The sequence below is a fragment of the Aulonocara stuartgranti genome, assembly GCF_965226115.1.
Source record: "Aulonocara stuartgranti genome assembly, chromosome: 5".
Classification (NCBI taxonomy): Eukaryota; Metazoa; Chordata; class Actinopteri; order Cichliformes; family Cichlidae; genus Aulonocara; species Aulonocara stuartgranti.
In genome coordinates, this window is record NC_138943.1 from 8,001,911 (window position 1) to 8,029,002 (window position 27,092).

Sequence of the window (27,092 nt, forward strand, 5' to 3'; positions counted from 1 at the left end):
TCTGAGTGTATTAATACATAATCAGTTAATTGTATATATTTCAAAACAGGAGAATACTTGTCTCCTTAATTTTCTATCTCAGTGTACCTAAGTGTTTCCTTCATGTACTCCTGCCAGACGGGTGTCAAGTCTTAGTTAATCAAATGTCAGTGCCGTACATTAGCTAACTGACTTGTAGCCCCTTTTTCGTCACACGTCATTAAATTGTACCTCCTCATCTTCTTGCTTTTCAAGAAAATTAGCTTTTATTTAAATTGTAGGATAAATTAAACTGAATTCAGTTGTAAATTCATTATTCAGTAGTGTCTTCTTTGCTTCATAAGTAATTAAATATTATTACAGCATACCAGATTATTGATGCTGTTCTTTTAAGTAGCTACCATCTAATAATCAAGCAATCAATATTTTTTTTCATTACAAATGCCACTGTATGAACTGATATACTTTAACTAAGGGATTACAATAGGATGAGCTGGTGTTGTGTCGCTTGTGCATGCTCTTAGATACTGACGCTGTCTACCACATCATTTACAATGTGGGCCTTCATTTTTCTGCTTTTTGAGTCATTATCATTTACGTTTAGATAAAGCCTTATTTATAAGATGGAGTGCATGGAGATGAACGCGCCTAATCCTCTCTTCACTCTCTTTCACATTAAGACTGTTTCTGGTTTCGAGGAGATGAGCTGAAGACAGAGGATTAATGTCTAATTCCAATATCTTTTTTGTGGAGAAGCACCTCATTACATCCTTTAGTACACCGTGTGTCAGCACATCCTCTACTCTTTGATATAGAACTTATATTTTACATGTGCTAGTTTATGTATTTTCAACAGGAGTGTAGAGCCGGCATTCGTTAAATGGTCTTCTGTTAAGGTATGTTAGGTATGTTCTCTGCGATGCAGGCAACAAAATCCCTGTCTTCCTGGGTCTCACAAGCTGTCTTAGGCACAGAGCAGACCCAAACAGTGCAGATTCAACATTCAACATTCGAAATGCAATACTGCCAACCTGCTGCTTCGGTAATGGTTCCTTTACAGTCATAATCCTGTTAAGTCAACATAGCCATATAACAGAACATCCAAAGACAGTCAAGCTCGCTTGTATATTCACTTACCCAGCAACATAGACAAGGGAAATGCTTGAATGTCGTTCGTCATTCTTGTTTTGTCTTGTTGTAGAGGTGTGTCAATAGTTGTGCCTTTTTGTGAACTGCATGATTTAATTCTGTACAGAATCCATGTTTTTCCAGCAGAAAAGCAAACAAAAAAGACCAAAAAAGTTGTACTCATACATCATTCTGTGTAGAACTGAAGTACTCAAGGGAACCAAAATATGAGGATGTGATCAGAGCATATCTCTGTGTTGTTCATATGTAATAATAGGAAATAAAGGCATTTTAAGTAGCTTTGTCCCATGTGTTGTGTAAATGTATGTAGAGGATGCATTTCCATTTATGGTCAGCGGGTGGCGTTGCATGCATAAAATAAATGCCAAGAAACAGCTTAGTAGCTGAGTGTGACACATAGATGACAGCCCAGCGTTAAAAAAAAAAAAAAAAGACACAGTTTTATGCCTTTAAATAAAGGATATCATATTCACCATTTAGCGATAAAGTCCATGTGATTTGATCAAAATCACCACAACTCCTACTTAATTGACGCTAATATGACAGATTAATAAGTGCATGAGATTGAGGTGATATTTTACAAGAAAGCTAAATTTGTTTTGACACTTTTATAGGGAAAAAATATATAAATACATAATACAAACATTTTTTCTATTTAAACTTGTAAGCCAAAGATCGTGTTACTTGCAATATCATCAGTCAAGGTAAAGCTCTTAAATCAGAGATGACACTCCTACGTTCCTAAAAAATGTTTCTCATCCATCACCCACTGTCCCTGATAGTTCAGAGCCCATTTTCATGATCTGCATATGGAATAGGCCAAATATTGCTGTTTCCATGGCAATGCTTCTTTGGAAATACCTGCAATATTTTGTCCATTTTTGTGAAAGTGTCTACTCAGTACCAAAATTTCATATACTGTTTACTTGAGGACAATTTATTCACGTAAAGACAGTAATAAGAAACACGTAAACTGGCATTTGCCTTTATTTAGAAATATTTAGTGAGTTTACATTTTAAATTGATGCATTGTGCATTTACAGTTGGACAAATGTGTCTTCTTATATGTGAACAGGAGGATGGAAAATCAGTATTAAATCAACATCTCTTTCATCTTTCTAAACAATCAGTAGAAAGGGCTCAGTTTAATACATTCTGCTGACCAATGTACATATCTTTTCAGAGGATGGACTTATGCTTTCAGAAATTTAAAGGATACAGATTAAAATATGACTTCTTGAATCCTTTCTTCTTCTTCCTCCCTCCTGTCTGCTTCCCTTCTCACTTGGAGAGTTTGGTGATGACACGGATTAAAGCCCCATTCTCATCCTTTAGTCTCTGGTTTTCCATTTTAAGCTCTGCTTTAATCTGAGGGAAAAGAGAGTATAAAAACATAAGGGTGGACAGAGTATCTAAAAAGTCCTACAACTCGTCCCAGGTAGAGCATTTCTGCTTACAGTGGCTAGTATAAGGATTTGCTTGTTCTTAATTTGTAGTTTAAAAGTAAGTTCATATTTTGGTAGTGTCTTCATGGGCTACACACCAAGGACTGGTTTTTATTTCTGGTCATGTCAGTAATCTTTTCAGCCTTGGTCACATCAAATGGGAGGTAGCAGATTCAGAGTACAACAGACCACCCGCAGAACACATGCTAATCTACCTCTTAAAACAAAGGCATAACCTTGGATTCTTGCAAAACCACAAGTAAACATTTTTTTGCTATAAACAATATTTACTTTGAGCACAAAATTTGTTTCACTAGATTTGATCGACAGTGACCACAACACCCCGTAACTGTCATAACATTTACATATAATATTAATAAATACAATGAATCTTGATCTGTGCAGAGACCACTTTTTAAAAGTTGTGCATAACACAGGAGAGAGAAACACAGGGATACAGAACGGTGTCTTCTAAGAGAAAAAAAATTCTTGCTCACAAAGTGGACAGTAACAAGGTCCTGCTTAAAGTGAAACTCATACAAGCTTGCTGGTGTTTATAAATGATGGACGTAGCTTCAGGGTCTGAAAAGTGAAAGCAATGCAAAAGTGCCTTAAACCTACAGTCTGTCTTATCACCAGCATGAGATGGTTCCTGCATGTTCAGTTGTATAGTAATCTATGGGAAAAAATTTTTTTTGGCTCCTTTGAGCTATGGCCAGCGTAAACACTCCCCTGTGGTCTTAGCCGCTACTTTTAAGTTCTCTTTTTAGATTCTGGACCCCATTCAAGTCAAATAGGATGGAAAAAACCAGGTATGCTGCAGAGAGGACCTACCTTGTGACTCATAGTTTGCTACTGTACAAGTGTTCAGTGCTTCTTGGTTTCTCAATCTGATCCATGGCCTGAGGCTTCTAAACCTATTTCAAACCAAACCTGATATCATACTGACTACGGTATGTCCATCTTTTATCTACATTCTATGAAGGTTTCTGGTTTGTACTCTTATTAGTAACTGGTACAGAAAGAAAACTGGCCTAAAGAATAAAGGACAGACTGATCTTTATTAAACAAATACAATAATGTGTTCATACACACTGACAGACAGATGCTTTTAGACCAGTTTTGAATAATTTCTCTGTTGTAAAGGTATATTTTTAGACCAGCATCTTTGTTTAGGTCTCTCATTCACAGACAACAAGAGGTTTTTGTTTGCATTCACTTGTGCAGAACACAGCAGACATTTGTGGGCTTTACGCTGCACATGAATACTGATTGCTCACTCGCTGCAGTGCTCACACATTGCACAGCCAGCAGAGCATAATGGTGACAAATGATGTCAGCTAAAACCACTGAAGACAAAACAGCTGAGACCACAGCACCAAGTTACAACCAAACACTTACTGTATATTCTCAAAAGAGGCTTAATGTTCAAATTCAATTTTAAGGCATTTATAAAACATTTACCTTCAGTTGTTCTTCCATATCTGATATCCTCTTTTTAAGGCTCCAGCTTTCCTTTAAGTATAATCATTAAAGGTAATTAAAATAAACGAGTAAAAATGCTTAAAAAACACTTCTCCTCTTGAGTCCATACCTTTTTTTCTGCTTCTAGCACATTGGCCCCACAGTCATCCTGTCTCCCCTTCTGCAGCAAAGAGAGATTACTATGAGAAAAGATTGCAATTTATGGAAACAGCTTGATTATGGAGTCTCTGTTATCAATGTCTCATATTTATGTAAAAAAATGGACTGTTGCCCTTTTCAAACAAGTGGTTAATTTGTTTCTCAGTAGTGTTTCTGGATCATTACTTCAGCCTTGCTTAGAGTACCTGTGCTCTCTCCAGCTGGTCTTGCATCATGGTGAGTTCCTGTTTACTTGTTTCCAGTCGGGACTTGAGCCTTTGATTTGTTGCCAGTGCCTTTTCATACATCTACAAAATACCCACATGTTAGGATTTCCACCACCAAACACTGCCACCAGGACACATTTTTGTGGTAGTTTCAGTTTTCATCAATTGCCATCAGGGTCAGATTTCTTCCTTAAAATATCTTGACAGACATTAGATTGCCATTAGGTTTAGTATATGTGTTACATGTATAATGAATCATATTGACTTTGGAGACTTTTTTCCTCCCATGATGTTCACATTAGTGGCTGTGAGGGAAATGCTTCAACAAGTTTTGGATGAATCACTCATGGCACTTGTGTTTGTCAAGATAAGCTGTGCTATCTTTGGTGATCATATTACTTTCATAAAGCGACATAGAACCCATTAGCATCGTAGTATCTGCCCCCCTGAATACGTGATTCTGATTCATTTTCATATAATTTCATATGAATAAACTATTTTTCTCATCTGACAACATTAAAAAAGTGCAGTGGTATTAAATTTACATACTTAATTTCTATTTGAAATTAGATTTGATTATTATCAGCAGTAGCTCCCATTCTATTCATCATTTTCATTAAATCCAAATGTTACGAATTATTGAGCCCACTGAATCTCTGTGTGCTCTTTTTATTTTTGTTCTTTTATTACAGTACATACGCATCTACAGTACTGTCAAAAAGTAGCACTCAGAATCTACATATTACAAATCTATAACAGTCGTGTATATTTGTATTTAAGGTGTATCACATACCTTTTTATAATCATTATTTGCTGTCTCTTCTTGTGCCTTTTTCCTTGCAGATAGTCTGTTCTCTCTTTGTAAAAAGTAGGACTCAGCATGGTTTGTTGATGTGTCATTGGAGACATCAGATGATCCCAATCTGAAGACACAGGAGATGTATTAACTATTAATTCAGATTTAGCACACTCTTTGCCCAATTGAATGGATATACTCCTGTCAGTAATGGATAGATTCCTGTTTTTGTTGTCATTCTGGTAATACGTGGTAATGCCTTTCTTACTGATGGTGTAAATCAAATTAGAAGAACCTTACCTAGAGAGCCTCTCATGCTGAAATGAGAAGAAAATGTTTTAGAAAGGGGTGCAATCTGACCAAAGTTTAAAAAAAATAAATAAATAAAAAAAAATACAGTATGACAACCACACTAATCACTTTTATAAACATTCCTGATTCTCTTAACCAAGATATCAGCTGTGCTTAACCCCTTACATTGCATAAGGAACTATTTCAACCCCATTTTCCAGCAAATGCACAAACATTTTCTTCTGCATAAGACTGTTACACTAAAATAAAGGTAATTTGGACTCAGAGCATGTTTTATTACAGGCACAATGTCAACAAAAATAGATACAGACTATATTATCAATATTCATGCAATTGCATGTCTGGGTTTCTGGAAAATTACTTGTTCAAGAATTATCTTGAAATGGACTTTTAGTGGGGAAAAAAAGGTTTATGGCAGTCTGAAATTCTCAGCCAAGTTAAAGGGGGGAGAGGAAATGATTCCTTAAATAAACTGACAAGCACAGATAGCTAAAACACATCCAAAAAAGGTAATAACTACTGCACCGACTACTGCTTAACTCCAAATTAGGAAATAATTTCCTCAGGAGATGACAAAATATAGGATAATACATCAACTTATAAGGTTAGTAAATATAATAAAGTATGAAATATAAGGACTATATATATGGTACAAAGTCTTCCACACCAGTTCTGCTGAGTTGACAGTTGAGATCCAGTGACTGGGAAGGCCATAGCATATTTTTTTAAAGTTTGTTTCCTTTTGTGATTTGAAATTTTAAAGTTAAGACCACTAGCAACAATAAGATGTACACTTGTGCTGCCACATTCAACTGTAGTGAAACTATAGACTGTATCTAAACAATGGACTTAGCTTTCTTTTCTGAAGACTATAGCCATTGTAAAAGTCCCTTGAGCCTCTATTCTTCCGTGGCCAGCAACTGGCAGTGCCTATGATGCAAATAGAAGTCAGACTCTATAGAAAACATCCACTGGCTCCTCTGATCCATGAGCTCAACAAACACTCTTCTGCCCCCTGAATAGTCTCTAGCACTTGCTTGAAATATGTTTACCATTACTGCAAAAATTAAGGCTCAAATAGAGAATTGTTTAGAATAGGCATATCTTGTCTGATAAGGTAGGTCTTTCTCTGGGGAGCATGTTGTTATGTTCTCCCCGTGCCTGCATGTGTTTTTGTACTGACACTTGGGCTTTCTCTCAAGATTTGTATTTGTGGTTTATCTGGTCATTTTAAATTGGCCATAAACATGAGGTAGATAAAGTACTTAGATTATATATGCTCGAAGCTCGTACCTTGTAGTCCAAAGCACTTTGAGTGGTCAGTAAGACTATAAAACATCACATGAGTTCCACTCCATTTCCATTTCCTACAAGCGCCTTCAGTTTAATGTCACTCATGAAATTTGGTTTCAAAACAGCTAGCAGTGGCAAACATGCTCAGCTAGAAGTTTCACTGCAGGACCAGTTATAGATGATGTCACAGTGGCTATATCCAGCTTTATTTACAATCTGTGAGTGTAACTCAGCACCAGTATAGGAAATAAAGCTGTTTTTTAACATGTGTTTACTGCTTTTTTGTGTATTTTAACTCAGATTGCTCTTGTTATCTAATGCTAACCAACTAGTTTCTGTGTCTGAATTCAACCAAATAGCAAGAGGAAATGAAAAATAAACAGAGAGCCAAGGCAAAACTAAACAGTCATTTTAGAAAAAGGTCAGACTGGAGTCTTCGTTTCAACAGTTGGATGTTTTTTGCAAATGCTGTTTCTTTTGCTCTCCATGCTGACTGCTTACTTGCATGCACCCAAACCTGCTAAATCATCGGTCAATAGCACTCAGACTACAAGCAGCCTATAAACAGAAACATTGTCACTACCAAACATTATGTCCCTTGCCTACAGATTATGGATATCCATATAAAGAATTTCTTTATTAAAATTAGTAGGAACAAATTAGCAACACTATTATGTGCTTGGAGGACTTCTTGGATACTTGTTATTGTTATACTTCAAAAATTTGTCTGCAATAATCTGGTAAGATTTTATCATTTGATTAGCAAACGTTATGGGACAAACATCCTAACCTTAGAGAGCAAAAGAAAATATATGCCCAAGTCCTGTGGTGACATTAGCATTTAGCTGAAAGCACCGCTGTTCCTAAATACAGCCTTGTAAAGATACTAGCATGGCTGCCCACTTTTGTGTGATAGATTAAAAGGCAAGAAAGCAAAATACAGCCTCCAGTAGACAAAAATAGCTTCGCCACGTTTCTTTTCTAAACCCACCTTTTAATCCTCAAGTGTGCTTTCTGTTTATTCATCATAAGAAAAGCTCTTACTGTAACTCTTTTAGTGCAAACAATACGTTTGTTTAAAGCTTGTAAAAGTAATGATCTTGCTTTTTGCCTGTACTTCTGCATTTTGTCTTTTAGAAAATTCAAACAGAGAATTGACTTGTTAATATAAGACAGTCCACACAGTTACAGTTTACACTGCATCTTTATTCTTTCAGAGACCTTTGGTAGAGACTGTAGTATAAACTTCAGCCAAAAAGCAGATATGTATCCTTTGCCTGAGGGCTACATGTCATGTGAAACTGATAAAGTAAGCTAAATTCTCTAAAGAAGAGACAGGGTTTTAAGTTGAAGGCACATTGTGTAAACACAGTGATACGCTTCACTTCAGACATTTATGGGACCTTTAAAGAGATGACATCCAGTCATGTCTGCAAACCCTGCCATGCTATGTAAATGACAATGAACAATATACTGTATTCAGACCTGGAAAAAGCTCGGATTTATATTAAGCAGTATCGCACAGAAACAGATTCTGATCAAAAAGTTTGTGTCTTTGTCTCATGAAGGACTGACTCCATCTGAAATCTGTCCTCCAGCCTTCCCAGATTCTGTGAGGGACTTTTTGTCTAATGACCAGCTATTCCCAAATGGAAAATATGAACTTCCCTTAGGACTAGCAGAGAGATAAACATCCATAAATACTGGGTTCCCACAAGTCAGTCCTCCAAGCACTCTGTCCCTCTTTCCTTCTGTTCCTCTTCATCCTGTCTTTCATCCCCCCTGCTCTGTCTCTCTTTCTCTCTATTTTTCTCTTGCCTCCTCCTCCTCCTCCTTTCTTCCTGTTGCCCTTTCTCTCACAAACTTTTCTCTGCGTCACACCATATATTTTTCTCAAGAGGTTCTTGGTTTGCATAAACAGATAAGACTAACTGCTCATTACAACATTTCCTTCAAGTTTTCTGCTCCCTTGCTCACGAACATCAACGTGTAGCTTTATTTATCAGTTTATGTGTTACTATGGTCATTTGAACTATCCCCATATACAGTAATGAACAATATAAAACTGCACATTCTCCACATGGTTTATTACAAGTATCTAATAATCTAACTCCACAGACCCTAGAATGCAATAAAATAAGTAATCCCAAAGATAAGCTATTCGAACTTAAAGGAAAACACACGATTTATTTAGAATGTAAAAATAGCACATTATTGGGTAAATATAACACTTTGGGCTGTATTGGACTAAATTACCACAAAATCTCCTCTGCAGTTATAGAATGTCAAACTGGACTACCAAAATAAAACATTGTAATCATGTTGCAGAAACAGTTGAAGACACATGAAGTCTAGCATATTTTGAGAAATTCTACTTCCCTAATTTTTCCTAATTGTACTGCATAAATCATACAAAATGATTAGCTAATGCCACACAATTATGTCCAAAAAACAAAACAGACCAAAAAAAAAAAAAAAAATAGAATTGGATTGAAGGCAGTGATGAGTTATGTGTGTTCTAATGCTCAGAAATACCTCTGTGGCTTGTTTTCAACACATTTCTTCGACAATGACCGAACCTCAAAGTTAATGTTTTCCTTTTATGGCATTTCCTGCCACTAAACAAACACTTAAAAGATTAAAGACAATCAGGCCTTACCCGCAGGCTCTTAGTAGTGGCAACAGAAGAAACTGGACAAGAGTCAGAGAACTGCTTTCTGATGCGTGACGGATCTTTGTTGTGAGAGGGTAGAGATGACATCGCTCCTGGGCAGCTGGAACCACTGCATGCAGCAGTATTGTCGTCAGAAGTATGTCCAATTTTTTTTTAATGTTCTTCTTAAACGAAAGAGAAGTAGAGAGATATGTATTTTTTTTTATCCAGTAAGATTAAAATCAGATTTGTTTTTTCTTTGGTTAAAGGACAATCCAAGCGTCTTCTTCACGTGATAGTGAGACATTGCATATCAGAAGAGAGTGAAACAATTGCACAAGTGTGAGATAGTGGGGCGAAGTGGTGGGAGAGGGGAGTAGGCGGGCTGCAATGTGTGTGCGTGTGCATGCGTGTGTGTGTGTGTGTGTGTGTGTGTGTACACAAGGATTTATAGCAACATTGTGTAAAGGAATTAACAAACCAGAGTAAAAATTACAAATACAATAAAAAGTCAAATTAATAGTATTTTAAAATGAATATACATTATTCTCTTTTTTAAAGAAAAGCTTGTTTTGTATATTATGGTGTAACTTTGATGCAATGTAAATTCTGTAAATGTGATGTTGTATGTAATGCAAAGGGAAGTAAACTTATTTCAAGGCAAAGAAGTATTTTTTTCCTTGTGAATTAAAATGTGATTTACTATAGAGTCCTTTAAGCAAAAGGGAACCAAGGTTTTTACATTAAAATAAATAAATAAATAAATAAATAAATGAAAACCTACCAGTTTAAATAACTAGCGGAAGACACATCTGAATGTACAGTAGTAAAGGAAGGAAAAGTAATAATAAAAACATATAGGGTGCTTGGCCATGGAGACATGTGTATACTATGTCTTACAGTATATTCTGTCGTTAAAGGTTAATCTTTTGACCGAGCTCCAAGTTGCATGTGTCTGTGGTTACATTAGTTGCAATGCAGTGTAACCAGCTCAAAGGCAGTTTTTTGGCATTCATTTATCTAAAAAGGGTACATTTTCTGCAAGTTATTACCAAATAATGCACTGCTGTAAATTTGTGCCAGTGGTAAAGACACACTTTTTTTTTTTTTAGCAAAAATATCTGATTCTGAGTAATTTCTTAGCATTATGAGAGGTGAAAGTTTTAGGAATCTTAGTCATACCAAACTAGGGCTTGGTTTTATTTCTTTTTTCAGCCTCAGTGTACACATCATCTCCATGTACTCTAATCACATTAAAAATCTAATAATTCTACAAATTTAAATTTTTACAGGAATGCTGATGGGAGCACATCGTACATGATGTAACTGCAACTAAAGAAGAATTCTGGATTATTCTATTTATTTCATGTTGGACAATAGCGAGACAGTACAGTTTACATAAAGTGCAACATCCTAACAATGTAGGAGTCAGTCACTCACTTAAAAAGGGCTTGCTGTGGCCTTTTAATCAGTTTCAGTTCAAAGACCAAGGAAAGATGACAGTAGTCCACTTAACATGAGAAATCTGAGGTATCTGAGGTTACATTTAACAGTAACTTGTAAATTGGCTACAAAAATAAAAGAATAAATAAAGATTAACGGCACATATCCACTAGTTACAAAGGTTTTGTTTTCTCCATATCCCCTTTATTCAGTATGCTTCATCATCATATGGCAGTAACCAGGCACCACCTGCTGGCAGAAAACAGTACCTTTCACAAAAGAACTTGACACTGAGAGAACTGTGTAAAGTGATTTCCCGTTTTTAAATTGCTATAACTGACTTGTTGGCCTATAATATGTGAAACATATGTTAAATGCATCCCTCACGAATGATATCAAGTCATCTTGAGCCACAAACATGACATTCTTGTCATAAGGTAGAACCCACAATATGGGAACCTGACATTTATGTATCCTTTATTTATCCAGTTAAAAAGTCTAATTGACATTAAAAATTTATTTTTTTTTAAAGAGAAATCGGACCAAGAGGATAGCAGAAATATAACCCCTTTGTAAATCCTGTTCACTAAAGTCTATTTAGTAATATAAGTAAAGACATTATAAAAAGCACATGGAAACATCAAGATTGGACACATTCACAGGGCTTCATCAAACCGTCATTAGGTATCAACAAACTAAAATGTGCTGAAAAGAACGGACACTGCAAAGCAAAGAAAAACACTGCTCCTGTAAACAGGCTCTAGCTACCGTCTAGTAGCTTGAAGACCCAAATACTGTCAAGACACACCTCAGCTTAGCAGTGTTGCCAATTTAGCGACTTTGTCGCTATATTTAGTGAGTTTTCAGACCCCTTAGCGACTTTTTTTTTCTAAAGAAAGTCGCTAAAAAAATACGTGAAAGCGCGCATCGCTTTTACTCTCGACAAGCAGCGGGTGCTGTAACGCAGTCAGTTCTTCTTTTACTCTTATGCTGTTTTGTGGATCACAAGGTTTAAAACTACTTATAAACAAACAAACAAACACACACACACACACACACACACACACACACACACACACACACACACACACACACACACAAAGTAACTCCACCAGAGTGCCTTTTTCGGGTCACTTTTGCCGGTCCAAGCCCGGGTAAAGGAGCAGGGTTGGAATTGTAACATTAAAAAAAAACAATAATTGCTAAAATAAATTTAATTTGTAGTTCTAAATAAACTCTAAATGCATTTAGGACGTTTTTTACTCACTTTATGTCTCTTCCACGATGTTATTTCTCTCTCCAACAACATAGGTGCAATTAGATTAGCATGATCAATTATGCAAAATAGGCGATGACGTCATTTAGCGACTTTTAGGACAACCAATAGCGATTTTCCTTACTGAGGAGTTGGCAACACTGCAGCTTAGGCCTCTACAGGCTTGGCGTTCTGACTCAGACGCCCAAGCACACCACAGCATTGAAGCTGCTCAGTGAGCAGCTCTTCAACAACTTTTACTGTTGGGTGGCTAATTGCTGAGTGAACCCAGCTGTGCACTGGCCACTCGGGGGAACTGGATGGCGGCCGAAGTCAGGCGAGAAGGAAAACGGGACACACTAAAACACATAACAAGTTTGCTAGGGCCGTAACAGTTACACGTTTATCTATGAAGTGAAACTGCAATGCTTCCATTATTTTATTTATATCTTGGTGCCTTGTTTTTAAACTCATGTATATATGACGTGTGTGTGTGTGTTTTAATGCAACTTCCGAAGGAAGGAAGGAATGAAATAAGTAACTATAGAAGTACTTAATATTAATTAAGAGTCCGGTTGATTAGAGGTGATAAAGTTAGATAATTTGTGCTTCTGTGATCTCCGTCACCTGCTGGAGGTATTGCTGTTGTAAAGACAGTTTCTTAAGATTGTGCTGATGTTACATATACATCCCTCTTCTCAGAGGCCTGACTGTAAAGGTACAAAGGACCAACACTAGCATTCACCACACTAGTTTCTCCAACAGGAGGAAGCTGCTTCTTGTTGCGGCCGGTATGATTTTTACTTCACAGTAGAAACAGCAAAGGGAGTTAACCAGAGTTGGGTGTCTTCTGTGAACTAAATTCACTTCATAGCACCTTTTTACTCTGCTGGAGCACTCAAAGTGCATTATACAACTTGCCTCATTCACACAGACACTTTTTTCCTATGCTTTTTCTACTTGAGTGCTTTCTTTCTAACATTCACACACATTCATACTCCAATGGATGCATCAGAGATCAACTTGGAATTAGGATCTTGCTCAAGGATATCTGGCATGCCACCAACCTTCCAATTAGTAGATGACCTGCTCTACCTCCTGAGCTACAGCAACATATGTTTTCCCTGATATCTTTTCTATTTTTAAACATAGATCTACTGATAAATCATAAGCCTAAATGGCTTCATTACCACTAAATTACTACAAAATATGATTTTGAGGAATGTTTGAAACTACACATTACATGGTCAATAAAAGAGGAAAGAGCTTGACTTGTAACATTTTGCTGCAGTTCAAACACTAATATATTAATACTAAAGCCTTTTGATTTTAAACATATGAAGTAAGATGGAAATGCAGTCTTTTATGTTTTCTGTACCTGGAAATTTTCCATCTCTCTGCCATCTGATGTGACTGTCTTTAACTCTGTTATTGTAGCATTCAGGTGTCACACTGCACATTCACCTCAAGAGAGAGCTGTTTCATCATAATTCATACTAGTTGCAGTACACAGTTAACCTGGATATTTTGTGATTTGTGGAAAATAAATAAATGTAATCTTAAGATACTAGCAATGGCACTTCACATTTGTGTTGAAATGTTCAAACTGTCTTTCTTTCAAAATGCTTTGGATCCCTTTCCAGAATTTTAAAAAAGAGCAATTTTTAAACTATTTTTGCAACATCCACCATTTAAACAAAAATGACCACATTTTCCATTACATTTTATTTATTGGTTATATTATTTCCACATAGGTGTTTGTTCAGCTTCTTCCCAGGAGCTGTGGCTTGTCTTCACTCTGCAAAAAAAAGCAATATTGCTCTAAGGTTATTTAATCTACATACTGCAAACTCAAATGTTACAACAGACAATCAAATTAGTAAAAACTTTATGATTGTTAAACCTTGTGAATACCTCTGACATTCAGCATCATTGATGACTCCGCAGTGCCCAGTTTGTTCTGTATGGCAACTTTGTATTCCCCGTTGTCTTTGGGTCCCACTCTCAATATAAGCAAGGAGCAGACTCCACATACATTTGTGATGTGGTAGTTGGTGTTTGTGTTGAGGCTGATATTGTTCCAGTACCACGTAACACGTGGAGCTGGATCACCCTTAATGGCACAGCTCATGTAGCATTCATAACCTTGTGGGGCTGTACGCCTCTTCAGGGGAACAATAAATGAGGGAGGAGAATCGAAGATCCGGTGTTTTATCTCTGGCCTGTTTACTTGGAACTTTTCTGAAACAAAGAATTACAAAAAGTAATTATATTTTAACAAAAATAATAATTAAGTAGGGGAGACTGGGACACTTATGATAAGGGATGGTTAGTATTAATTAGTGAAATTTAAACATTATGTTGATTTCAAATCTGATTTCTTAGATTGAAGTAAAGGTTGTGATAAAAGTGTGTTATGCATTTATCTTTAATAACCATGGGTAATGAGCAGACACATTTAAGCTCACAGATGAGTCCATATTTATAGCTATCATGCACTTTCTTACTGTCAGTTTTGCCGTCTGTTATTGGCTGCCTGTGCATATTTTATTCTCGCTCACTCAGAGACCCCTGTTTCTTTCTTTGCTATTTTGTATTGAATACAGAAAAGGGCTTATTTAGTTTCTTAATTGACAATCTGATTAATATTTTTATACATTTGTGGCTCAAACCCCAGTCTAACAATGAATGAACGTCAGGGAAATCTAATAGTTTACTGTTTAAAGAAATCATCACTTTCTTGAGAACCTAGCTTAGCTTAGGAACAGTGATTTAGTTTGACAGTTTGCAAAATGATTGCAAGTTTTGTATTGTTTTCATGATAAAACTTGAAACACCTTTTTCCTTTTTGGTTTCAAATGCAGGGGACTCGGAATGTGGAGAAAGGCCCATGTCATTTTTAGCAAACACCCTGAAGTGATACTGCCGTCCAGGTAAAATGTTGACAACTGTGAATTTGTTGTTAAAGAGGTTGTCTGCCACTGTTCTCCAAGTCCGTTTGAAGGAGTCCCTCTTTGATACCATGTAGTGCAGCCTGTCATCCCTTTTTTCATCTGGAGAGGGAGTCCAGGACAGTGTCACTGTTCCTGGGATATTCTGTTCCAGCTCCACTGGACCTGGAGGTTTAGGATCATCTGGAGAAAAATTTAGAGATTTTAAAATACTGTTTACTGATATAGCAGGGCTAGGTTACTGATTTTCAGTCTAAATTGTACCCTTGATGGTTTGGACAGGAAATAGATTTTTGTACAGCTTCTGCCGGATACGCTTTGAATTAGAAAGATTTTCATTCAAGTAAAACTCCTAACACAGGTACAGCTAGCTGCAGCAATAAGCGTAGCTTGGAGAAAAAGGGATTTCTTGAAATAGGCAAAGTAAAAGGCAGAGAGAAAATTGGACTGGAGTATTTTGTTACAGTCACAGGATTATGGCTTTAAGCATTCCCTTATCTACAGTGTTGCATACCTTTAATGTGATCTTAAAGTAGTACAACCTATGTGGTACATTAAGTTATAAATACATGTATTCTGTTCCTACTTTAATCACATTGTATTTGCTAAAACATATGTTTCCGTGGTAGTATGAATACAAATAGAATCCAAGTCACCAAATTAAGTTATTATTCTGTACCGCAATTACCATGCAACTGTATCCAGCCAACTTACAGGATAAGTAGATTTCATAGTTTTACTCTAATTTGGCTACAATATATGGTCTTATTTAGCCTAACAATGACAAACCATTGCTATGGCTCTTGGACAGTTACCTGTAACTCTGATTTCAACATTGAAGCTTTCCTGGCCAACCATGTTCTTGACAGTAATGGTATAAATGCCAGTGTCCGTCCTCTCAGATGTAGGAATTAAGAGTTGAGATCCTTTATCAGAGTTGGTAATGGTTACATGCTTTGGTACTGGAATACCATCTTTTAACCAAAATATTTCAGGCATGGGAGACGCCTGTAGATGACAGCATAGGAGTCAAATTAATATATTGCTATATTAACTAACAGCATTGATTAGATTCTCACACAGTGAACAGAGTAAAAGCCTGTGGAATAATACCTCAAAGTTGATGTTGAGGCGAACAGTGTTTCCAGATTTCACCACCACAAAGGTCTTCATGTTGCGGTCTTTAAACCTTGGTTTGACTGTGAGGGATAGATTTAGAATACAATACAATTAAATTTGTAATTCATAAAGCTGCTGAGGGAGTTCTATATTTTGAATCTCTCTACTGTATTATGAGGACGTGCTCTGTGTATAGTTGACAAAAAGGGTATAATTAACCTTAATTCCATTGTTAGACCTCCCTTTTGTTAGTCATAATTCAGCTACACAGAAAACCTGTACTAGTAGTGAGAATAAAACTAACAATTAATAAGATGTTAAATGCACTCATTAGTTTTTCTTTTACAATTCTTCTTTGAGTTTGAACTACAGATTTAAATTGCTATGCTTGGTGATATGATGCATTTGAAGTGCAGTTTTTTTGTCCATGCTGGGCTTTATAATCCTATCAGATGTGTTTTCAGTCATAACCTGTCTTGTCACAACAATTCTCACCCGCCGTCTCGTATATCTACAGATATTAAATGGGTGTATAGCACACAAACATTATTTTTTGACAGCTGTAAGCTTTTTCGAGACAATTGTTCCTCTCTGTAGGTGTGTTGTATTAGAAGAAAAACTGCATATTTTCTTTGGCATTTTGTGAAAAATAAATATAAATATATCTCATTTTAGAAATAACCAATAACCAAACTATAAAATCTGCATTTCTTACCAGGAGGAGGCATAGCAATGATATAATTATCAAAGCTCTGAGGTTCTCCATCACCTCCATAATTGGTGGCAATTACTCTCACCCAGTATGTGGCCATTGCCTTAAGGCCAAGCACAGTGTAGGATGTTAGAGTAATTGGGGTGGTATTACAGCGGGTCCATTCAAGGCTCTCTATTGGTCTGATCTCCACATAATACCCTTGGGCTTCATCTTCTACCCCTTGCACTTCCTTAGGTTTAGTCCAAGCCAGCGAAAATGTCATGTAATTGGAAGATGTTAATTTAAGGTCTGTGACTTTGCCTGGGGGTTCTGCAATAACAGTAAGGTGAGAATGAAGCTTTTATATTACACGACAGAGAGAATTATATTTACTTTAAAGAATGACTTTCATGACTGAAAAATCCCCCCAAATACAGTAAAACATAAGTCTGTGTGATTAACTTACTCATTGGATCTCTTGCAATAACTGTGTCACATGGAATGCTGGGATCTCCAGCACCAGACAGGTTGACAGCTGACACTCGAAATTCATATGCTGCTCCTTCAAATACGTCTTTAACTGCATACTTTGTATCTATAGACAACAGAAGGAGCAATTATATCAATACAAATCTGCACTGATGTGTACAGGTACATCACAAGCATTTATTTTTACTCTTGAGCTAAATGTCCTGCACCTCAGCATTTAAGTTGTATACCTGTAATTGGCCCCTTTTGATTTACAAGGCTCCAGTAATTGGTGCCTTTCTTGTTCTTTTCCAAATTGTATCCCACTATTTTGGTTCCTCCAGTGTCACATGGAGGACTCCATGCCAGATTAATGCAGTCTTTAAAGGCACTGACCACTTTGGGTACAGCTGGTGGTCCAGGATAACCTGCGGGGGATATATGACACAGAAAAGTGAAAGTGAGTTAATTAATCAATGTTGCCATGCCATGTTTCTCAACATTACTTTTATTATTTCCGTCATCCATAATTAGCAGGTGGCTGAAAACTAAAGAATGTGTAAATGGAAGGGTATTTATTAGACACATAAATTCAGAGACAGTGTTTTTAATATATTTAACATAGCTTTGTATATATTCTTTATGGATTTCTTTTAACTTCTCCCAAAACATTTTATTAGCGGCTAGTCAGGGTTTTACTGCAATAAACAAAGTGTTTCCACCTGGATACTAAAAAGACATGCCTTGTAATACTTCCTTCTAAACTGAACAAAGAAAAAGTAATGAAGAAGAAGGCATTAACTGAAAACTTACGTAATACACCAGCTGGTATGTCCTCTGTCTGCAGGTAGTCACTGATACCTTCTGCAGTCTTTGCTCTAATCCGGTAGCAGTATCTCCTTCCAGGGTCCACATCTGAATCTTTGAAACTTGGGCTGTTGCCGGGTATCTCACCAAGACTTGTCCATTTATTTCGGCCTACTTGTTGTCGCTCTATGATGTAGTTTGCGATCGGACATCCGCCATTGTCTTTTGGTGGTTTCCATTTGAATTCAACAGATGTCACAGCACTTTCCATAATGTCCACAGGCCCTTGTGGAGGGGTTGGTTTGTCTGTTGACAACATGACAAGAAATGCGTCAGAGGCATTTATCTTTGCACATTCTACATTTTGCCATACCGTTTTTGTTCAACTAGCAACCAGGGCATTTTTTTAAAATGTACTTAAGTTGCTTAAGGCCTTTATTTGACGCACGGTCATTTTACAAGCAGGGATTTATTTCTATGACTGTCTTTTAAGGTAATAAATGGATATTTTCATGTTGAAAGCCTCAATCCAGTACACTTCTGTTGGCCATGCTGGAATTCATGCATTATGGTAATTAGACTGTAGTGAATAATTGCACAGGTTTCTCTGTAGACAGGCTCTGCTCTTAAAGCAATATCTCCATTCTTGCATGGGGATGGGCCTCAAACCAGCTACCAACTAAATTATTCACTATTCACACCACTACGAACAATATAATTTGTGCTTTATTTACTTAATTTATAAAGTAAATAAAGCACAACATAAGCAAACAAACTGCAAATATAATAGAGAACCAACTTAGAACAGGTCATTATGCCAGATAATATGTAACAATTAAGCTAATGTCTGTAATTTTTGCTATTACAAAGTCATAATTTCCTAAACATACTCCTCTAATTGCTGTATTCATCTCCGGAAAATTAAAAGCATTATCATTTCAGTGGCGATAAAAGCCTTTGTTTATTTATTCATAGGGCTTTTTTTGTGAAACATTTGCCAGTATACCACTTGCACGCTCAAGTAGAAAATGTTATTTTTCCACAGCCTGTTTATGTCTAACATGTCCTCGGCTGTTATCACAGAAACTGCCAAATTATATCTGAGGAAAACTCACCCAGTACAATAAGTTTGGATATTGCCTCTGTTGTACCGAATTCATTTTTTATTTTGATTTTCACCTCTCCACTGTCTTTTCTTTGACACTTAATAAGGCGTAGTTGACTCTCAGAATCAGACGTTTCAATCTTCACATTGAGGGCTGGCAGCAGCTCATCGTCATTCTTGTACCACTGTATAGTCATTGGTGCTTGGCCTGAGAATGGCAGCTTCCATTCAGCATTTTCGCCTGCCTTTATAATGACTGGCTTTGTGAAATTTCCTAGTGCATCAGGGTCCATTTTTGGTGGATCTTTAGTATAGGAGAGACGGGAAAAAGTGTTTTATTTAAACATTGAGAACTTTTTTTAAAAAGTGTTATTATATTATTTGTAGTGCTGTCAGTGTTAATCTTGTTAAAATGTCGTCAACGCCATAACCGCGTTGACACTGTGCAGCCCCACACACGGGGCGATCCGCGGTAACTCACTAACAGAGATTTGCCGTGTTAATGTGGTTATGGTGTTAACGTCATTTTAACGAGATTGACACTGACAGCACTAATTATTTGATATGTTTTGCCGTGCTACAGCCATGTTACTCATTTTATTCTGACCTTGAATACTAAGTGTTGCTTCTGATTTACGTCCTTCAGCTTCAAAGCGGTACACAGCTGCATCATCTTTTTTACAGCAATCAACTATCAGCCTGTGAAAGGCTCCATCTTTGATAATTGTTACCCCATCTTCATTTGTTAGCTAGACAAATAAGTAAATAAACAGTAAAAAAGTGATTAACTATATAAAATGTTAGTTATTTGTAGAAAAACAACAAAGTCGTAGTTATAGTAATTTCCATATACAGTGAATTGTGGCAATTTGTTACACTCCTGTTTTACTCCTTTGACTTACCAGTTTCCCATTTTTGTACCAGTGCCCCTCTGACGTCTCACTGCTTAGTTTGCAAGACATCTCCACCCGTTCTCCAATATTGGCATTCGTATCTGATAGCCCACTGACAAATTGAACACCTCGATCTACATGTGAAAATGTAAAAAATAATCACGTTATATAACAAATTATTGATTTGATTATTTTTAAAATGACACATCAGTAGCAAATTACAATAGAGATAAAACTGAAAGCACATAAGCGCACAATTTAATTTAAAAATCCTTATCATTACAGTATGCACTTTCTTGTGGACAGCAGATGGGATTGGGAAATATGTATGATGATTATCTTTCACTAAAAATTGAACCACATTCACTTTTGTCCATTTTCTCCCTCTGGAATAGAAATGATACTTAAGCCTCAAACATTATATCTGATCGAACCTTTAGTGGAGTCATCCTGAAACACTGATTGAAAATGGGCTGATATTGCCAAGTTACAAGTATTTGCAGATACTAACCCTTGAGAATAGCTGAGCTAAATCTTTGACATTATAATAATCTGTAATCTGAGCATACATTATTCAGTCTTTAAACCATGTTGTATGGAGTTTTACCTAAGGCAGTGTCAGGAACCAAAGGCCCAGTTCGTGATTGCTTCTTCTTACTCGCATCATCTTTTGTATCTTTATCATCTTCTTCGCTTCTTAAGTGGTTCTTATCATCTCCATCAGTTCCATCACCATCCCTGTCACTAGAACCATCGCCAATTTTACCACTGGAACCATCCCCAGCCCCTAAACCATCTCTTCCATCACCCCCATCTTTCGCATCTCCGAGTGTGTTTGCAGCTTTCTTTTCAGCAAGTGCTCGATTGACTGCCTCCAAGTCATCTTTCTCTTTTGAAATCTTTGCCTTGTCCAAGCCTTGGTTAGACAGGTTATCATGTCCAATGGTTTTGGTTCCCTTGCGACCTTTCCGACCATGTGGATCCTCTGAGTTATAGTTGACACACATAGAGAGAACAGTTATTTCAGTCAAAAGGTTTGACTAAAATATAAATGATGAGCAAAACAGGTTCAATAATATCATGACTATCAAACAGTCAAGACTATTTGTCTTTGTATTACACCATTTGCATTTTTATTTATTATTGTACTTTGTGAGTACAAAAAAGAAAAATGTCCCACCTTCCACCATGAGAGAGGCCCTGCTGGAAGCAATACCAGCAATGGCATAATATGCTCCCTTATCTGCAATTTCACAATCTTTTACTCTTAATGTGTGAGTTAGTTTGTCCTCTGAGACAGTGATCTCATATTTGTCCCCATGTTCAAGTGAGGAGTCTTCTCTTGACCAAGTAATTCTGTTGAGTGGTGTTGACAAGATGCACTGAAATACAGCGTCCTCACTTTCAACAGCCTTAGCATCCTTAATCTTGTCTACAAACTCCACTGCAGGCACTAAGAGAGGAAAAAAGGTAGATTTTGAAACCCAAGATGATCTCATTTCCAAAATATAAATGTACTTGATTTGTTTTATAAACTTTAAGAGTAGTTTTACTTGCCTCTGAAGTCAGTTGTAAGAACATTTGCCTCTTCGACATCAACCTGGTAAAATCCAGCATCTTCTGGCTGAGGGTCTTTAATGCTAAATATATAATTTGTTCCTTTTTTCCTAAGGCTATGTTTTGAATTTTCATCATCTGCATAAGGAACCATTACGCCATCCTTTTGAGACAGAAGTAGTAACATTATTATTTATGTATTTATTTTCATTATTAAATTATTATTTAGCAAGTTTAATTAAAAATTATTATTATTTTTTGCTGTTTTAGAATGCTTTTAAATTCACCTTGTATAAGTTAACTGCACTATTGGGATCCCATAGCTGCATGTCAAATCCAAATTCAGCTTTTCCGTTTGGTTTCACTTCAATTTGTTTCACATTTTCCAGCTGCTCTACAACCTATAAAGGAAAGATAACAAGTTTTATCTAATGTATGTGTCTGCAAGTGTTGTTTTAAACTTTACTGCTTAAATAATCACGTTTTGAAAAAATGGAAGGAAGGAATTAAATCAGAAACATTTAAAATAACCAAGCAGACTTTAGCAGGATGAACTACCAGGGTTTAAAGTAAAGCTCAAGATGCAAGTCAACCTTCTTCCTTGGTTAAACTCAGTAACGTTGGTTCAGGATACAAAATCCAGAATTCATGTGTAACTGTTAATTTATACAGTACCTTTGCCTGTTCGTCTGCCCTTTCCTTCTTCATCTGGTTCAATCTCTTCAACATCCACCGAAAGTCAGTAACCCCAAATTCAAAGCAGATTTTTTCATAATCTTTCTTTGGTGCACTTATAAGCAGTTCCCAGAGTTTAGGATCAATTTCTCCCTCTTTCTGTGGTGGGAGTTGCTTTTTCCTAGTGACAACAACACTAAAAAAGGGCATTGGAGGCCATTACAACACGCAGAACACATTTTGAATAATTTGACTTTGATGTGAACTTACGTTTTCTTGAGCATTGATCTAAAATCCTGTGGTCCCTGCTGACTTCCTGAAAGACATTTTGACTTAAATTTAAAATAAAATTCTGCCATCTGGACACTTTTTTCACTTTGTGGTATTTTTTTCCAAATCTAATTGTGAAGGATTCTTATAAGGCTCTGTCAAGTTTTTGTTTAAATTTTACTATTTTGCAATAAAAAAGAAACAAATCTTTGCTATAGAAGTAAAATTTTGCAAAGAATAAATATGCTAAAAGTCTGTAATTCTAAAAAGAAACTTGTGGATTGGACGCTATTAGAAAGAGTAAACCACTTCATGTTAAAGTATGCTTTCTTACCTCCCTGGCTCTTCTTCCTGAAGCCGGCTTCATACATGCATGAAAACCACAATAGAACAAGAAGTCATTAATTACCAGACATGGTATATTGTAAAGTTGTTTAACTCAGTTTTTATTGTTAACTATAAAGCTCACCTGCAATGACATTGAGAGTGGTGGTGCAGACAGCTTTTCCGTATTCATTGGTGGCAAAGCACTTGTAAGTGTCTGCTTGGTCTGGATTGATGTTGATTATCTGACAAAAAATGATTCTCACGTGAAATATGTAAATATTTGACAACAGTGGAATCAATATCTGAGTCTATCTCCCAAAAAAAGTTAAACTTGGTTATGGAGCTTTAACACCATATGTCATGGTTTGGGGTCTATGACCAAGCTTTTTGGGTTTTCCTTTTGGTTCATGACCCTTTGCTTTATTAGGATATTTTAGGCTTGAGGTTATCTCTCGTTTATTTCTTCCATCGCATTATGAAGATGTTTTAAGTTCGAGTTTATTATCAGTCTGTCATGTCTTCTGTGTATGTTTCTCCAGTCGTGTCTGTGTTTGGTCTCGCTCCCTCTCTTCCTCGCTTCCATGTTTCCCTCTTGTTGTCTCCTCCCTTCATCTTCCCAGTCCGTCTTGTTCCTATGTGCGTTCTTTCCTCCTGTGTCAAGTGCGTGTCTCAGTCTGCATCCTAGTGTGTTTCCTATTTTATTTTGACAGTCTCTCGTCCCGTGTTCAGTGTGTTTAGTGTTGCTTCCCCTGTGTGGTTATGTCTATTTTTCCCAGCCATGTTTCTGTTTCCACTCTCCTTAATCACCCTCTGTTTTTTCTTTGTACCCTGTCAGGTTGCCTGCATTTCATGCTCCATGTTCCAGGTTTCCATGTCCAGGTCTCATTTTCCGTAATCCCTGTGTTTAGTGTTTAGCTTTAGTTCGCTCAGTTTAGTTTATTAGTTAAGTCTTGGTTAAGTTTTCGTTTGACTTCTATTTGTATTTTCATTCAGCCTAAATAAAAGGCTCCCCTTTTGTTTAAACCCACTCATATTTTCAAGTGTCCACGTTTGGGTCTTTATCCTCTCGCCACACAGTCTGCAGCTGCAGGCCCGTGACACCTACAATTACTACAAGCTTACCTCAATCTAAAAGTAAATGCATATTGTACACTTAGTTACAACTGTTGTTTTAATTGTTAATGAATATTCAAAAAAGAATTTCATGACTTCAAAAATGTTTAGCTTGAAAAATTAAAGTTGGGAAATTATCATTAGCCCAATCCTTTTATTTTGTTCTTACCTCAAGAATGTGTTCTCGAGCTCTTTCATCATATCTAGTCTTGTACTTTTCTGGGTCATCTATTTCACCTTTATTACGCCCCCATGTCACAGTTGGTGCTGGCTCTCCACTAACCATAGCTTTGAAAAAGGTTTTTTTACCTGAAATAATCAAATCATGACAGTGATGCAGGTGTTAATAATTATGCTCTATGGCTATTGTCAGTTTCACTGGCTATGGTTGTTTTTCTACCTTCTTGGACAGTCACAGCAATTGGTTTGCGGGTAAAGTCGGGGGTCGATTTCCCTGGTGGCAGTTGCTCCACAGTCTGAGTGATCATAACCCCAGGAACCCTGGACCTTTTCTTGATAGCCACTGTCAAGGGAAGGTTTAGTGTTTAACAGCATAGCTGGTTGATGCTATGAATGTAAACATGAACAGGAAGCCCGCTACCAACAGAAAAACATAGATGTTACAAATGCATGTGTCTGCAGAGTATATATTATTTAGAACAGTTGCAGTTTCACACTGGAATTTCACAAGAGGTCACCATTTCCTTACTTTTCTTAACATTACAGCTAGGTCATGGCAAGATCTTGAAATATGTTAAACTCTATTGACTAAGCTGAAGTTTGGATTAAATTCTACACATTTTTTGTTGTTTAATTAATTTAATGTATTAATTTAATGTAATTTTTTGGTTAAATGCTTAATTTATGTATAGATTTTTGGAGGACTTTGATTTTAAAATTAGATGGTTTTAACCTGTCAGCATGATACTTTTTCATTTATTTTTATTTCTTTTTATTTTAACCAAAAAAGTGACTTGGACAAGTTGTAAGTGTGTCTATTTAAGAAGTCATTATAGAGTTGTAAAGTCAGTAGATCAAAACTAAGTTTTAGGACCTGTTACTGTATTAAACACTAACTGTGTTCTTTGTGAGAACAAAAAAGACACATAGCATATTTTTCAGGGTTTTCTGTTTGTTTTTTTGCTCTTATCCAAAATTCCAATCATATAGACATGTTATAGAGCACTAAGTTTATTTAACTTATTGCTGGTTTTAGATAAATGCATGGTGTTCAGCTCAGCTGCATTAAGTACTCTGGGGCTTGTACATTTAGTACGTGTTTACTACTACATTTATATTAACATAATTCAGCATATATAATCCAATCTGTCTGAGCGTCATTGTAATATATTTTTTAAATATATCATATTAAACCATACTTTTGTTACCAAACTATGCCAGAGTTAAATATGGAGATACCAATCATATTCAGATTTATTCAGTGAGGAGGAAATAAACAAAACAAAACAAAAAAACCCAAAACAAATCTGATCAGACATGGAGTATCCAGGGATAACTTCTTTGGTCATGCCTTCTGTGAGTCACTTTGAGATTGTCTACTCTGCTTATTTTTTTTCTGTGGCCTTAACATAGTTTGAGGGCATTTATTTAATATTCATCAAACTGTATGTGTAATCTGTCAATGGGTTGATGCACATGCTTATATCATCTGGACACAAGCACGATTCTTATGACCTTGTTACTGAAGCATCGATTTAGACATAATCTAGCAGGAGAGCATTTTTGCTTTTTTTCTGCATAGCAATTACTACATGAAGAATTTTTTGGATTTTTGGCAGCAGGAACCTTGGCAGGAACACATTCGGTAAGAATTTGTTGACTGTATAAAGTAGATATTCCTGCTGTAAACCCAGCTAAACCATATGCTTACTTTTTATAATGTCCATTCATTTATTTTTTTTATTTTCATCTTTACAAGTAAAATCACAGTGAACGTGTATGTCAGTTTGTTTCAATACTGTAGACTCTGCAGATTATCCTCCTTGTGAAGAAGAAAACTAAAATATCTCATTTATGAGGCATCCTTTTTGATTTAATAATCCCTAAAATGTCTTTAGAGCTAGATAGGAGTCCAGCTGTGATGTAAACGGGTTATTATAGAGCCATAGGCCCTGGGCAGTGGACCCCCCCCCCCCCCCCCCCCCACACACACACACACACACACAAATTATTCAGTGTGAGAGTAGCAGACTGTACGGCAGTGCAGAAAGAATTATTAATCCTAATTGTTATTCATATAATTTTTCCAAAATTAAATATGTGTCATAACCATAGGGAATTCTTCATTAAACAGTAAATGCATAGCATTGGAGTGAACACAAAAATGGTCAGTTCAGTTCAGATACAGGTGACAATGAAGAATGACACCATGTTAAACATCAAAAGAGATAAATATATGCATAAAATAACGATAGACATCATTTACACGATTCTCCAGTTTTTTAGTAGATTTGCCTGCAGTTGCCATGAGAGAAAGTGTGCTCCGAGTCCTTTTTTGCAACATTTGTTTTCTCAGTTCATTTTTATCCTGGATAGAAGCAGAAATGCCTGCTCTCTGTTATAGCTACCCACAGGCAGAATCAGCAACGTCTGCAGCACAACAGTAATATTTGAAAACATTTATTGCAGTCTGTAGTTTAGAATTATCTTGAGTAATCCATCTGGGGTTTTATTATCTCCAGGCTTGATGAATGATCTAAACTGAATTAGCTGATCACCCAAGGTGTGATGTAGGTCAGATGGATGTGCAGCCGACAAAATGTTGTAAGAACAGTGAGCTTGTCAACTGTGAAACACTGGTATACTACAAAGCTGGCCCATTAATGATTTCAGTCTCATCTGGCTCTGTTTTATTAGGGAATAGCTGTTCATAGTTTGTATTTGATGTTTCACATTAGCAAGTCAATGAGAGTTAAGA

At 36.5% G+C, this 27,092-nt stretch overlaps 2 protein-coding genes across 4 annotated transcripts in view; both read right to left on the reverse strand.

Annotated features, from left to right (window-relative positions):
* Positions 1–2,086: 2,086 nt before the first annotated feature.
* On the reverse strand, positions 2,087–12,383 carry LOC309706063 (protein phosphatase 1 regulatory subunit 12B-like). 3 transcript variants are annotated; one of them, XM_082532282.1, is made up of 8 exons: positions 12,188–12,261; positions 9,484–9,659; positions 5,520–5,536; positions 5,217–5,346; positions 4,403–4,504; positions 4,168–4,218; positions 4,038–4,088; positions 2,087–2,496 (listed from the first exon to the last, which is right to left on the reverse strand). In XM_082532282.1, exons 2-8 carry the CDS (start codon positions 9,583–9,585, stop codon positions 2,410–2,412), a joined length of 540 nt encoding a protein of 179 aa, XP_082388408.1. In that variant the 5' UTR covers positions 9,586–9,659; positions 12,188–12,261; the 3' UTR covers positions 2,087–2,409. The 3 variants fall into 3 exon arrangements, with proteins under 3 accessions (XP_082388408.1, XP_082388406.1, XP_082388407.1); XM_082532280.1 differs by lacking the exon at positions 5,520–5,536 and having other exon boundaries at positions 12,188–12,381; XM_082532281.1 differs by lacking the exons at positions 4,038–4,088; positions 5,520–5,536 and having other exon boundaries at positions 12,188–12,383.
* Positions 12,384–14,072: 1,689 nt separating this feature from the next.
* The window catches only part of LOC309707389 (immunoglobulin-like and fibronectin type III domain-containing protein 1), a gene marked incomplete at its 3' end in the record, with an annotated part of 29,635 nt that continues 16,615 nt past the window's right edge, over positions 14,073–27,092 (reverse strand). The window contains exons 22-41 of the mRNA XM_082534697.1: positions 24,555–24,677; positions 24,324–24,463; positions 23,184–23,283; positions 22,715–22,796; positions 22,445–22,640; positions 22,057–22,170; positions 21,770–21,932; positions 21,393–21,665; positions 20,820–21,197; positions 20,222–20,346; positions 19,927–20,068; positions 19,330–19,623; positions 18,221–18,520; positions 17,659–17,835; positions 17,406–17,534; positions 16,961–17,269; positions 16,240–16,325; positions 15,942–16,134; positions 15,013–15,309; positions 14,073–14,416 (exon numbers count right to left, since the gene is read on the reverse strand). Of these exons, the coding sequence (XP_082390823.1) occupies positions 14,073–14,416; positions 15,013–15,309; positions 15,942–16,134; positions 16,240–16,325; positions 16,961–17,269; positions 17,406–17,534; positions 17,659–17,835; positions 18,221–18,520; positions 19,330–19,623; positions 19,927–20,068; positions 20,222–20,346; positions 20,820–21,197; positions 21,393–21,665; positions 21,770–21,932; positions 22,057–22,170; positions 22,445–22,640; positions 22,715–22,796; positions 23,184–23,283; positions 24,324–24,463; positions 24,555–24,677 (3,965 nt within the window). The remainder of the gene's footprint in view (positions 14,417–15,012; positions 15,310–15,941; positions 16,135–16,239; positions 16,326–16,960; positions 17,270–17,405; positions 17,535–17,658; positions 17,836–18,220; positions 18,521–19,329; positions 19,624–19,926; positions 20,069–20,221; positions 20,347–20,819; positions 21,198–21,392; positions 21,666–21,769; positions 21,933–22,056; positions 22,171–22,444; positions 22,641–22,714; positions 22,797–23,183; positions 23,284–24,323; positions 24,464–24,554; positions 24,678–27,092) is intronic.